Source organism: Chamaea fasciata, unplaced genomic scaffold, assembly GCF_029207755.1.
Source record: "Chamaea fasciata isolate MVZ Bird 193981 ecotype frontalis unplaced genomic scaffold, bChaFas1.0.hap1 SCAF_1, whole genome shotgun sequence".
NCBI lineage: Eukaryota > Metazoa > Chordata > Aves > Passeriformes > Sylviidae > Chamaea > Chamaea fasciata.
In genome coordinates this window covers 101,619,480-101,633,522 of record NW_027094086.1, presented here as the reverse complement: position 1 = coordinate 101,633,522, position 14,043 = coordinate 101,619,480, and the positions used below count along the sequence as shown (strand labels likewise).

The 14,043-nt window shown below is 33.9% G+C and overlaps 1 protein-coding gene across 7 annotated transcripts in view; it reads left to right on the top strand.

Annotated features, from left to right (window-relative positions):
* The window catches only part of LRRFIP2 (LRR binding FLII interacting protein 2), a 53,347-nt gene that overhangs the window by 23,925 nt on the left and 15,379 nt on the right, over positions 1–14,043 (top strand). For 3 of the 7 annotated variants that reach the window (XM_066191315.1, XM_066191298.1, XM_066191335.1), the window contains exons 4-6: positions 9,674–9,718; positions 10,379–10,492; positions 10,918–10,989. In XM_066191315.1, the coding sequence (XP_066047412.1) occupies positions 9,674–9,718; positions 10,379–10,492; positions 10,918–10,989 (231 nt within the window). Of the gene's footprint in view, positions 1–2,194; positions 2,270–3,013; positions 3,062–4,711; positions 4,766–7,262; positions 7,371–9,673; positions 9,719–10,378; positions 10,493–10,917; positions 10,990–14,043 lie in introns of all 7 variants that reach the window. The other 4 variants (XM_066191306.1, XM_066191326.1, XM_066191344.1 and 1 more) reach the window with 2 other exon arrangements.

Below are 14,043 nucleotides of genomic sequence, written 5' to 3'. Positions count from 1 at the left end.
AGTTGCTATTTCTAAACTTTAGTACTGAAGTGACACACAGATTAGACTTGGAGGACATCCTTGGGGGAAAAAAGTGTATATGCATCTATTTGTATTCTCCATTACCACATAGAAACTTTAATGTAATGTAATGTAAAGTTATTTCAGTCCAGAGAAAAAGCAGCTGGTTTGTATATCTTTACTTAAAATACTTCTTCCATATTTTGATGAAATGATAGTTGATTGCATCACATTCTCAGTGGTGTTATGCCATATGAGATCCATGTGTTTCTTAAGAAAAGGCTAGCATCATGTACTACCAAAAGGAATATGTAAGCAGCTTTAAAAGCTGTGTTTGTTTAAACAGCAGTGTTATCTGAATTAGCTACCAGATAGGCAAGCACAATATAGTACTTAAATTAGTCTGTATTATTCAGCTTTTTTAGTTTGTTTATTCATTTAATTTTTTTTTTGTGAAATGTGAGCACTAGCTTTAAGGCAAGCCTATGTTAATGAGAACAGGGTGGATTATAGTTTCACTTACCACTTCTTTTTAACACAGTGATAGAAGCATGGCCTATTTTTTTCTAGTTATGTAGTTAAAATTTCCTTTGTTTCTGTTTTAGGTGATAAAACCCTTAAATCCTTATGTCTGTCTTCTTTATATCTTAAGATTGAAGATGTGAAGATGCTGTTATATAGTGGTATTAATTCTCTAAATTTTATTCTTAGTCATGCTTCCAATTAATCTCAAAGTTCAAAGGAGAAAGCTCTTTATTCCTATAAAGGTTTATTGGTTAATTTTCTAGGATAATATTCATTATAAATATACCAAGTGTGTAGAGTCATGGATAAATTTGTTAGCTTCCTGACATTTGCATAAATGTTTTTAGGAGAAAAGAAGCCTCATATTGATCAGATTCTGACCTGAATTTGTGTTTGAAACTGTGTTCGTAAGAGTGTGATACCATCAACAGAATCAGCTGAATAGAATTCTTGTTCTTTTGGAGGCCTGGAAAAGGCCCTTGGAACTGTTTAAAGGCGGCATTTCTCTGGATTGAAGTTTATTCAGTCAAGATGGAAATACGTGTTCTATTATTCCTACTCATCCCCTATCAGATAGCTAGAAACATTTTAAATGCAGATGTACAACAGATTGAATTTGCCATAGACCTTGGTATTAATCCAGTGACATATTGAGAAAGGCATGGGGATTATTGTTATTGTGCAGAAACTATTCCTGAAAATACGGTGTTTAACATGTGAATATAGTGTCAATAAATGAAATATTTTGGATGTAATTTTTCAGACAGTTTTTGGTACTGATGAATTAGCAATTAGGGGTTGGGGGTGTCAGAAGAGTAGTGGGTGTTTGTGTTGAGACTAAGTTGAAGTAATTTTGTATTTACTTATTATTGTATTAACAGCATTTCTCCATGTGCTTTTGAAGTGCTATTTTCCTGTTCCGTAGTTCCTTATACAAATGAGTAGTATGAATATTTCTGCTTTCTGTTCCCTATTGAGATAAGAGTGCCTGCTCTATTCTGCGGGCACCACTTTTTGCCATGTTTTTATCTGTCTGGTTTTTCTTTTTTGTATATGTGTATGAATTGTGTGCATATATATGTCGTTTGTGTAGAGAGTGTCAAAACCCAACAGAAATAAACCAAAGTATAATTGCTAGACTTCCAGTATGCGCACTAGGTGTAAAGAATAGTGGTAGAATACAGGCTATGCTGGTGTCACATAAACATCCAGCCCCAATTCAATTATTAGGGATTTCTGTCCTCTCTCTCCTAAATACTTTGATTCATGATGATATCTAATGGAAAAAAGATAAAGTAAATAATTGTACTAATTATTAGCAAGTCTTTTAAAATATGTTTTCAATGTATTTCTTGCTGCACTTGTCAGGCTTTTGCAGTTTTCTTTTTTATTATGGAGGAAAAATATCAAAATTATTTATTATTTTGTTTGAGCATGGCATTAGAAATAGACATAATGCTGATATACAGAGTACATAGTAGTTTTGGAGCTTTTATTCTTGCTTAAGAAGGTTACATGGTTTTGGGGTCAACGGTAGGGAAAACTTTACAGCATTCTGCACGAGTTCTTGGCTTGGGAATACTTGGGCAATGTTAAGATAAAACTTCTGTTTGCAAGATCTATGGATGCAACCTTTGTTTTCTCTCTTCTTTCTTTCCTCACCCCTCAGAGTGGAATTTACTATGATCAAAGAAATTATAGCAGCCTGAGATCTAGTCAACCAGTTTCTTCCTACCATGTTCTGGTCTGTCTCCTCTTTTTATAATTATTTAATTATTTATATGAAATACATAGGTGTGGTTTTGCTTACTTATGCCATAGGATGCTAACTTTCCTCTCTGTGAAACTTGCAATTATTACAGGTAAAAGTGGTAACAGTTGTATTTTCTGCTTGTAAATATTGTGTTTTATAAAATCAATGTATAACATGCAGGTTACTTTGTTCTGCATGTGAGCTTTTAAATATAAAATAACTTCTGTTTCATGATTCTGTATGATATACAGAAAAGAACCAGCAGCTGTGACAGTTGTTGTATCAAATTCCTGTCTTTTAATGCCAACAAAAAAAAGCCTTAAATGTTTACCACCATTGCGGTACTCTTTTCCATGTTAATATAAATGATAAAACACTGATATGTCACGAGATAAGTAATGTCTTCCAGTATCTGTAGCTGTGGTTATGGCCAGTTTTAAATAACTAGCTAGAGGAAACTGATGTGTTATTTGAGAACTATGTAATTTTTTCACTCTCTTCCACAAATCTACTTGCAAAAATACTAGATTGGTTTAATAATGTTTAAATTTATTTCAAAGATAATGGGTTTTCTTGGAGGCTCTTCCACTCTTTTCTGGAAGCTTCTGTCTACTATAGATGGACTAAAATTTAGCATTTAAATCTTTCGGACTTTTGTGGAATATAGAGCATAAATAAAAAAAATTATGTATGCAGAAAAAGTATTTCTGACTTGTTCTGCTCTTCACATTATAGTCATCTTCTCTATACAGTGATCCAGTGGCACCAACTAGGAGTTACAGGGTTAGTACAATGTAAAACAATATTTTACTTATCTTTAGATGTTTGAATGGCCCAATATAAATATAAAATTACACTTTTCTTCATAGGTGTCTCCTTTAAACATTGGTTTGATAAGACGTATCAGTTTGTTTTGTAAGCACCATTTGCATGGTTACCTTAAATTTATATTGTATGACCATGAGGCTTGACAATATTACATCTGTATTTTTGGGACATTTTTAGGGTTGCATTTTCTCACTGAAAGTGTATCACTTTCTGGAGGCATTGAGTTTAATTTTCTTAACATTTTTAAATTACCTCTAAAGTATTTTAGTCGTTGCTGTTTTACTGCTCTTTTTACAGACAAGCATTAAGTTGGTGAATGCAACAATGATGAAGAACACTGGGGTTAGAACAAATTAATTCAAGCATACTAAATAACAACTGCATGTGTAATACTGAAAAAAAGTATTAAAAAAGTTAAGCATTTGGATGGAAATCAGGAGACTACTGAAATTTGTGGTAAATATACCTGGAATACTTTTGAACTTTTAAATTTAATAAACATTAAAAAATGAGATAGCCATTCTTATGGCACTACTAGCTACTTTATTTTGTATAGAACCAGATTAGGTTTTCATGCTAAGATAGCTCTACAAAAAATTATTTTTTAAAAGTGACATGAATGTCTGAAACTGTATGCCTTTTGCTGCTATAGTAGTTCAAATCCACCTTACACTGCCATTTAGAGACATGCTACACCTACATAAAAATCATCAAATATTATGTATTATTTTTAATTAGTTAGTGGAATCTTGTTTTGCACTTGGATTACAAATAGATGATTTACCTTTTTTGGCTTTGTGTATGTACTCAAGAAGACATTAGAAGATTCAGTGAGAGAACATGACCATAACGACTGCTATTACATGTAACTCTGATATGCATATAATTCTAATTTCTGCTAGAGGTTTCTTGATAAGGAGGGGCAAAGCAGCATGAAATGGTAATTTTTTTTCTTTTTAAGATGCGTTTCTCAGAGCTGCTTTTATTATCTACCACATAAGTAGATTTCAGCCTTGCACCTTCAAACATAACTCTTTCAGGACAATGTGCATGGGTGAGTGTAAAATAAAACCACTAAGTGTACAGCATAGCTTCAGTTCCCAGGGTGTGTTAAAACTTCTGGAGATTTCAGAGCAGTTAAAACCAAATTGCAATTTAAATGTTTAATTTAATTATGCAAATAGTGAAGGATTTTTTTTTTTCAGTGTTTGGCTGTTTTTCAAGGGAATTTTTAGTGACACATGGAAATAGACATGCCTAGTAGTAATAGTAAATGCTGCTGAGAATCTTTAAATTTTTTTTTTTACTTCTTTTTTTTTTTTTACATAAAAAGTATGCTACTGCATGGAAGAGGATAAGAGAGTGTGTGACTGTGCATAGGACTTACAGTGTATGAGTGTGGCATGATAATGGCTGAGACTGGATATGCATGGTACTTCATTCCTTCTTTCTCAGGCCTCATTGTGTGGTGATGGATTGACATAACTCAAATAGTTCTTGCACTCTTCGTGTAATAGGCCTTCGGTTGTTTCTTTCATTATATTTGTTTTCTGCAGACAAAAATATATGAAAGTTGTGAAAATGTTCTTTGTACCTTTTCTTTAGCCATATGAATACATTTATTCTTCAAGAGCAAGCTCAGTCCAAAGTAGTCCTGTGGTGAGCATTCCTATGCACGATTTGCTGAATGCTTTGATACTAACACATCAGCAGTTATGAGTACATCCACTTGGGATCATTTCACTGACCAACGCACAAGATTTGATTTTTCTATTCCACGTAAGAAGTTTTGATTTGTTAGTGATGTGGTTTTTAGCAAGGTGTACATTTTTACAGTTTACTGTAAGGCAGTAAACTGTAGAAGGAATTTGTTTTTCTATATATCGTTTTAATATTTGTAATGAACAACTAGTAACTGAAGTATAGTACGTTGCTGGGGTTACCACACTATGTCATAGTGCATATGAAACATACTACCATACATGTGGAAAAGTCTTTTCTTTTGGGGAAGAGGATTTATGGAAACTGTTATATCATGCAATAAGAAGTTTGCTCATTTTTGTGTTAACCTGTATCCAAAATGAGAGAAATTTGTTCTGGGTCTGTATTGTGTTAAAAGTGTCATTCTAAAGTCGGCTTTTTGTGCTGCAAAGTGACTTTAAAGAGTTATTTTGCTTCTGCTGCAGAACAGTTGTCTAACTTTCATTGATACAGCTGCTCATTTGTTTAGCTACACAAAACAAAAAAGTGATCAGTGTTCTAGTATGGGCTAAATTGAAATGTTCACTCCTTTTTTAATTTCTCACATTAAGAGTGTTATAGGTACTAAACAAATAAAATCACATTTGTCAGAAACTAATGTATTTAACTACAAAAAATAACAGAGTGGATTTTTGAGGGTGTAGGAAAAAAGTAATTTTGCTGTTGCTTTATGAAATTCTAAAACCTAACAGGTATTGACATATATATGTAATCTCTTGCACTGTGAAAACACTGCTTCTCTTCTTAGTTTTTCTTAAAACTGAGAGTAATTTCTTAAAATTATATACTTTTAGACATATAGGAATATATATATATATACACATCAGATCTCACTATGTATATGTTATACCAGTAATGCCGAGGTACATTCACTCACACTAGTGAATGCTTAATAGAGTTCAAAGTATTTGTTTAATGAAATAATCCTGAATAGCAGATGAAGTAAAAATCATATATAATTTAACATTCATTTGCTACTGTTTCTGTGGCTTGTATTTTGGTTTTACCTGGATGATGCATTTGAAGTCAGTTTATTATTCTCTGGAAGTCAGAATAGCAAGTAGGAGAGATGGAGACCATAAGATGCTTCTCCATCTTAAAATGCAGCAGTTTTGATGAACCCATTGGGAAAGATACTAGGAGTATGAGAAATGTAGAAGGAGGGACAGCAAGGTTTATCAGGTATACGGACTTCTCAACAACAAAGAGAAGTGGATTTTGAATGAAAGACTGGTATTGTCGTAGATTGTATACAGTCTGAGTTGTTTGTTCTTTTGCTGTAATCATAATAAATATGAAGAATTCTCTTCAGTATCTTTATACTTTGTGAAGTGCAAGTGCAATAGGAAAGTTTAGCCAATTTCCAACTATCAAAATATACCTACCTAGCTATATTTAATGAAAATTAAGATACCATTTAAAATATAGGTGTAGCTGGAAAATAGCTGGAAAATTTATTGTCAGAGAAATAGAACATAACCGATCAGTGACAACAAATACAAATCCTATAGTCATAAAATAGCATAATCTGAGCCAGGTGTTCATCAGTAAACTGGTTTTTGTATACCAGTTTTATATGTGACTTTTAGGCATCTTGGTATCTTTTAATCAGAGTAAGGCTACAGATACATCAAGTATAAAGATTTTTTTTTTTTAATGTGAGAATTGGATAAGGACAATATACTTTCAAACTGTTCATATAAGGATTTTTTTCTCCTATAGTCACTTTCACTGTAAGCATTGTATTTAGTTTTAACGTTCTGCCTTTTGAAGTAGAATGTTATCAATAAGCTTAAGATAAACCAACTCTTCCCATTAAATACTGTGTTTTGCATGCCTAATGTTTCTCAGTTGAATATTGCACTTAAATTCCCATGGCAGATGTAATTGCTGTAATGCTCTTAGATATATTTTGCCTTTTTAAATAAAAAATTCGTAGCACTAGCAGTTTTTCCCCACCTTTTAGGTGCCTGTCTGACATACATCTTTGAGGAGTAACTTTGCCTTCTAGTCTAAGACATCTTAAACTTAGAATGAGAAGCAGCCCAGATTGTATCTAGCACAGTTGGGTTTGTGTTGATTTGAAAAAAGACAACATTTGTAGAGAAAAATAATAATTTTTATTTCTCAATTTATATAATCTGTCATTTATGATCTGCAAACTTTTTTTAATTTTTGCAGTTCATGTTTGACCCTAAATTAATACTACACCCTTTGGTATCTGGTAGTTTTTCTATATTACTCTAATTGAGGAAAATGGATCAATAATAAATGTTCATTGTTTTTAGTGCAATAATGGAGATTTAAGGTAGGGTTTTTTTTGGTTTTCAATGAACTTTTTTCATTCAGTGGTGTCCTCTTCAGTTCTCTTTCACCTTCTCCTTATTTTTTAAAGTCCTCTGGTATTTCTGATCAAAGTGAAACTACTGCTGACTATTTTAGTCGTTCCTACCGCAGGGGAAGCATGGTTTCCGATGCAGATGATGGCCAAGTTCTGAATAGCGTGAGTGTAATGCTTTTATTTACACTGTGGTGAAAACAGCAAAACCATGGATTTTCTTTTCATACTCTGAAAGAGTAAATACTGTAAAAGCATTCTAAATTACTTAATTGCAAATAGGTTTATTGCAGGATTGGGACTTGTTTTAATACAAAAAATGTACTGAGTGATTTTTTTAAAAGCATGCTGCTTTGTTTTAAAGATTTTGCCTGTTGCTGTAAGGATGTGACAAGTGTAACCCTTCATATTTTTGTGTGTGTGTGATAAGTTTAACAATCTTTTAAAGACCTAGACATTTTGCATTTTTTTTTCTTATGGAAATTAACAATGCTAAGGGTGTTTTGTGTACTTTGGGAATACAGTTACTTCTTTTAGTGACAAAAAACCCCTGTGCCTGCATTAGTGCATTTTAGTGTTCCTACATCAAGTATGAGATTTTGTCAGAATCCATTACTGAAGCGCCCCTTGTTGGCTATGCACTTGAATGGAACCCCATGTCCATCAACAGGTCATGTTACAGTAAAATTATTGTGATGGTTTTCCTGTGCAGCTCCCTTTGGGCTGAACATTGTTTATATCAAACCTAGCCACCTTCTCTTTCTTGCTGCTGTAAGTTCCAAAAATTCTTGTTACTTGCAGGCAAAACTTCTGTGTTTAATAGCATGGAGAAAAAGCAAATTTCTGTTCTTAGGTATATCTTTTGAAATAGCATTTAGGGTTGGCACATGCAGTAGGTAGGCAGAGAGGCTGAGAGCACTGTGTTTATTTAGTTGAGCAAAAGGAATGCTATGTGGTGATCAGCAGTGTGTCAGTGCTTGCGTAGATGAGAGCCAAAGTGTTCATACCCTTGCCAAGCAGTGCAACAAGGGCCAACAACCTCACGCTGCAGTTTAGGAGTTCAGATAAGACACTCTAAGAAGCTCCACAAGGATGTTATTGTTGCAGTCTGTCAGATTACAGCAAGGCTGGAGAGCCTCTGTTCAGGAGCTGGTGCGACTTCGCTGGATCAAGCCACAGCTGTCCTGAACTGTTGGCTGTGATTCTGCTTTGAATGGGAGACAGAGAGCTTGAGTACTCTCATAACCACTTTCTGTGACTTTGCATTTAGATGATATTTAATACTATTAAAGTGCTGTATAAGTTGTAATAATTCATGTTATTTATCATCTGTACATTCTCAAATCATGAGAGATTATTTCTCCAGCTTAAACTTTAGCGCTTTTTTCCCGTAATAAAGCTGACTTTCTGAAATTAATGCTCTGCTTAATGAAATGTGGAGACTGAGACTGGTAGTTATGCTGCCTTCTCAGTTGCTTATCATCATTATTTATTATTAAATTAAAAATCTATATTTTTATTTAGGTTAGCCTAAATGTATCCTTCCGATCAATTGGATTCTTCACATCATTCTATCATCATACTGCTGACAAATATTTGCAATCTCTAATTTCAGTACATCATTGTAGGTGGTGAATTTGTCATGAAGAAGCAATGTTGCTTTTATAGAAACCAACAATAGGAGGAAAAGGAAAAATCTTATAAAGTAGTATTTGTTTCTTCTGTGGTTGAAGTAGGCTTCCAAAACTCTTTTCCTTGGCATAGAGAAAAACAGGTGTTCTTTGAGAGGCAAGATATGTGAGATACCATACTAAATATGTGTCTAATCCCACCTATTTTGATTCACGGAAATATAGAAAATGTACATCTACAATATAACTTTGCAATAGCAGTTTCAAAAGTAAGAAAGTGTGGTAGTTCTTTTGCTTAGACTTCAGTACAAAAAATATGAATTGAAATTATTTTGTAGATTACTTTTACTTAGTACACTTTAGTTACAGGGTTTTACCTGAACCAGTTTTATTGTGATGTAATCATGTGTGACTCTAAAGAGATTGAAAGTACAGATGTGTTTTCTGTTAAGTAAGGCATTCACACTGCTGTCACTGACTGCCTTAAGTGTATCTGCATGAAGCTTTGCATGCTATGCCATCATGTATTGTAGTGATTACTCTGTTGAAATTTAAAATAGTAAAACATGTTTGTTGCTCACTACTGGTAATGACATTTTAAAAACTTCAGAGAAAAGTTTCTGGCTTTTTTTTTTTACAAGCAATCATTTATTTTGCAATTGAGTTAAAAAATACTCTTTTAGGCTGAATATTGTTTTTCCTGTCTTGCTCTATGCTAACATCTGGAATTTTTTTAATTGTTTCATTTTTAAATGCTTCTCAGTCTCTTTGAACAAAAGATGCTGCTTCGGTAGTCCCTTATTACAAAAGGTAATCATGTTCCCTATTCTCTTTCAGCTGGAAGAAAAGAGTGAAAAATCACATTCAGAAATATTTTCAAGGGTAAGAGTTTTTAAAATTATTTAAGGTCGGTGTTCATTCACAAATTTGCAAGTGTTCAAATAGTTCAAAAAGTATAAATTCTGTGTATTTTTCATCAGGGTTAGCCTGCAAAGATATTTTTAGATATACCTTTTTATTGCCCAAAATTAATGCTTAGTGCCTTTTATTTCTTGAGGAAAAAAATATTCTTTACTTTACTTTTGGCCAGTAATAATTTCCTATACAATTTATTTTTCATGTGAGAAATACTTACCGGGAAAGGCTAAAATTTACGAGTCTAAGGCTATAAAAATCCGTATGGTAGATTCTCATTGTAGACTTTCTCCTGTATCCTGGATGGCAGAAATTATAATATTTAGTAATACTGTAAATGTCTGCAGTATTTCAGCACTATTAGCCATCTTATGAATGTCTTCTGGACAGATGATTCAAAATTCTAATGTTCTGGTACACTAAGTCAGCAATGAGAAACCAATATGTTAGCAAGAAAAAACACAAATGCTGGAAAATAATCATTGGAAAATACTGCCTGTAAGCTAATATTAAGAAAAACAAGAGTGAAAACTGTTCTGTGACTTTCAAGAAATTTATAAAAAGTATTATCAAGTATACCAGAAATAACCATATGATTCCTGATACAGTGTTTTTCCCTATCTTAAGCCCTCATCTCGCAATTCAGTAACTGCAGCTCCTTTGAGTGGCAACTCATCTAGAAGAGGAAGTGGAGATGCAAGTAGTTTGGTGGATCCTGATACCTCCCTCAGTGAATTACGGGTGAATTGCACTTTCAGAGAATTTACTTTATGTAGGAAGATTTTTTTTTTTAATACAGAACTTTCATAATAATAAGAAAATGCTATGAGGATGTAATTTTCAATCAGGAAGTATTTTTTTTACGTTCTTGATAATTTTTCTTGGTATTTTTGTGTCCATAATTATGGTTTAAGAGTTTAGCTCATTATGATAAGACTTGGTTTATGTCGAATTTAAAACAATTCTGTCCTATTTGAGATGTCTTGGAGTTAGTGTTACAACAAAACCCTAATTTCCATCAAGTTGTTGTGAATTAATTATAATTTCTGGGAATTATTGCAGGCTTTGTCATTTGACAGAAGTGCATGTAAACCTTTTAATGCTTTTTTGACTTTAAATTATTTCCCCATACTTCTTATGCAATGGCTCATTCCTATGTCCTGCAGGATATCTATGATCTTAAGGACCAGATACATGATGTAGAATGGAGATACATTCAGGGACTTAAAGAATTAAAGGTATCAGGGCTCCTCCCAAGCATGCATTCTGAATGGGTGTTTTTGTATAATGGAGTTATCACCAGTTTCACTAACGTATAGTGGCTTCACTAACAAATTTTTAAATTTCTTTGAAGCATGCATCTGACTTTTAATGCATGAAGAGCATCATCTTAAAATGTACATGAGATTGCATGTTTATTATTTGATTACTGTTAGGAGAGTATTATACTTGGGTATTTTTATATAGGTGTTTTCTGATAAGATAATGAGCTGTTCTTATATTTTTAGAGGTTTGTTAGCAAATAAATGGATACACAAAATAATTACTAGGTATCAAATGGGGAACAAAGAAATCGGAGATAATTACGGCAAAGAACTTAAGAATTAGTCTTCCAAGTTTCAGCAAAGGCTTCATATTATGAAGCAAAACCAAAATAATAATTTTGAAAGATGTGCTGCAATTAATTTGCGCAGGCATATTGCTTGTAGGAGAAAATTAATTTTGTTTTAATTCTTTGCCGTTAAAAAAAATTATTTATGCTGGTTTATATTCCCATTATTTTCTCTGAATCACAGGTTGGTTTTGTTGGCATTAGGCTAATGAGTGCTAAGGAAACTTCCCTGTCTGGAAAATCCAGCATCCACTGTGGTAGTCACATTCCCACCACCCCAGACTTTCACTGCTGGAAGCAAAACTGCCCAGTGAGTCACCAAGTGTGTCAATGGGTGCTGCACTAGACTAGCTACACACACCATTCTCACACTTTCAGTCAAGGTTTCCTTACAGGCTCTGCCACAGGTTTGCCATAACAGAGTCTCAGACATCTGATTTCTTTAAGTACTTTAACCATGGCAAAGTCACACAAAACTAGTTCGAGATCAAGCTGGATGCTGCCAAGGAGGGGCGCTGAATCAAGCTTTTGTATCTGCAGTCCATGCACACTGGGAGTCTGGGGTCTTCCTACTGACCCATTGGCTCCGGTCGTGTCTCTGAGTGGCCAGTTACCTGCCTGGTGCCACAGGTCCCCATGCCCCTTGTTGTGCGAAGGGTCAGTGCAGATCACTGCTCTTGCTGGAAACTCCAGCCACTTTGCCCTACTGAAGGTACAATCTGCAGTTTGCACTGCAGCAGCGCACTGAACTAACTACCTATACTAGGTGCAGTCTTCCACAGGAGATTTTTCTGTATTTTGACTTGTTTAAACAAGGATGTATGCCTTTCTTTTATACATTTTCACACAAGTAACAGTGCAGTAAATTTAAAATAATCATACTTTTCGCTGTTTTTTATTGAAGGGAAACAGAATTCAACAAATCATGGGGCTTACAAATCTTTTCTAGGATATTTTTTCTGTTCTCTTTTCTATTGTCTGATTGTGAATGGTTTCATGTAAAAGTAAAGAGAATTTTTCATTTGTTTTATATCCATATAGAGACTGAATTAAATGAATGCTTCTTGTATTAGAGCATGTAACAGTGATGCATTTATCAACTTCCTTGAATTTCTTCAATTTATCAATATATTAGATGATATAGTAAGGGGAAAATATGTAATATGAGCTGTTTAGTGTAGAAAAAATTATTTCCTCTTTGAAGGATAGCTTTACCTTTAAAGGTGACTCTAAACCTGACAGCAATATGTTCAGATGAAGTATGTTTTGATTTAGTTATATTGCCAAATGAATATTAAAAGGACTTCAAAGAGTAGTAGATTACAAGATTATTAGACATAGACATATGAGACAGATGGAGTGTCATTTGAGACTGCTTCATATTTTCAGAATGGGGATAACTCTCACACTTTCAAGTGTTTGCAGTCATCTCATAATAACTGTTCTGACTCATGGTTAATGGATTATTATTTGTTGTCATCCATTGCAGTTACCAAAGAGTACAGGTGCAATAGTAAGGTCTTCATCTATGCTCAGCTTTCAGAATTGAACTGCATTTTATGTTGTTGCTAATACTGAATAATTCCTAAGTTCCCAAGTTAGTTCACATTCCATAGAGATTCTTCTGGGAAACTTTTTTCTTTTAATTAGGAAGGTACTGCCTTTTCCTCAACTTGTACTTGATCAGTTTTGTCTTGTGTATGTTATAGAAGAGTTACCCGGATACCTGCATTTACACTACATTTAAATGTTGGGGGTTTTGTTTGGTTGGTTGTGTTTTTTCCAGTGGTGGACTAATGGGGATTTGTAATCACACTGCCTTCTGAGCTCTCTGGTTGCCATTATGCTGCTAAATGTGTGGGTTTTACCTGGCTACAAATATACTGGGTAGAGGATGAACTCTATACTGGTAGCAGGATAAACTCTAATGTGTCTAGTTCTGGTTTAGTTAGGTCTTCAGATCTTTTCCTGTCTCAGTTTGATTCAGTTTTGTTGCTTCTTCATATATTTCTTCATATATTTGTTTGCATCAGCTGTAAAGGAATTCTGTTTCTTTCCTCAAAATTTTTCTTCTATGCTGTTAACAGTGCACTCTCTTGATGTCTATTGGCTTAAATAATCTTGTTCTAACCAAGCAAGCTAATTTTTGTAGCACTTTTACATTACTGATATAGTTGTGGGTGGTATTTCTTCACAGCTTTTGCTTATATGCAGAGCCTTATGTATTTTCATTCCATCCCATTCCCACTGCTTCATTCTTAAAAATCCTACAGCCTCCTTCAGGTGTTTCAGAAATCATTTCAAATCAAACTGGAAGACTTCATGAAACTGCATGGAATTCTTGAACCGTGGGGAACATGTGTAATACTTGAAGAGTTGCAAAGAGGTCTTTTCAATGTTTCAGTTTTTTTAACCCAAGAGAGACTTAGACATAACTTAGCTTCTCTCTCAGAAGCAGTTTTCATTCTTTTGTATCCAAATCCATCTATTCCTCTTGTAACTGCAGATTCACCCTCCCCTGCAATTTTTTTTTTTAATTTATTAATGGCATTTTAATACAATGTTTTTAGCCCCAATCTAGTCTTGTCTTTTAAGGCTGGAGTCCTGGAACACACGGCATACAGTAAGAGGCTGAGACAATGGGCTTTGATGAGTCTTGGAGTAGTGTTTGGCAATATTG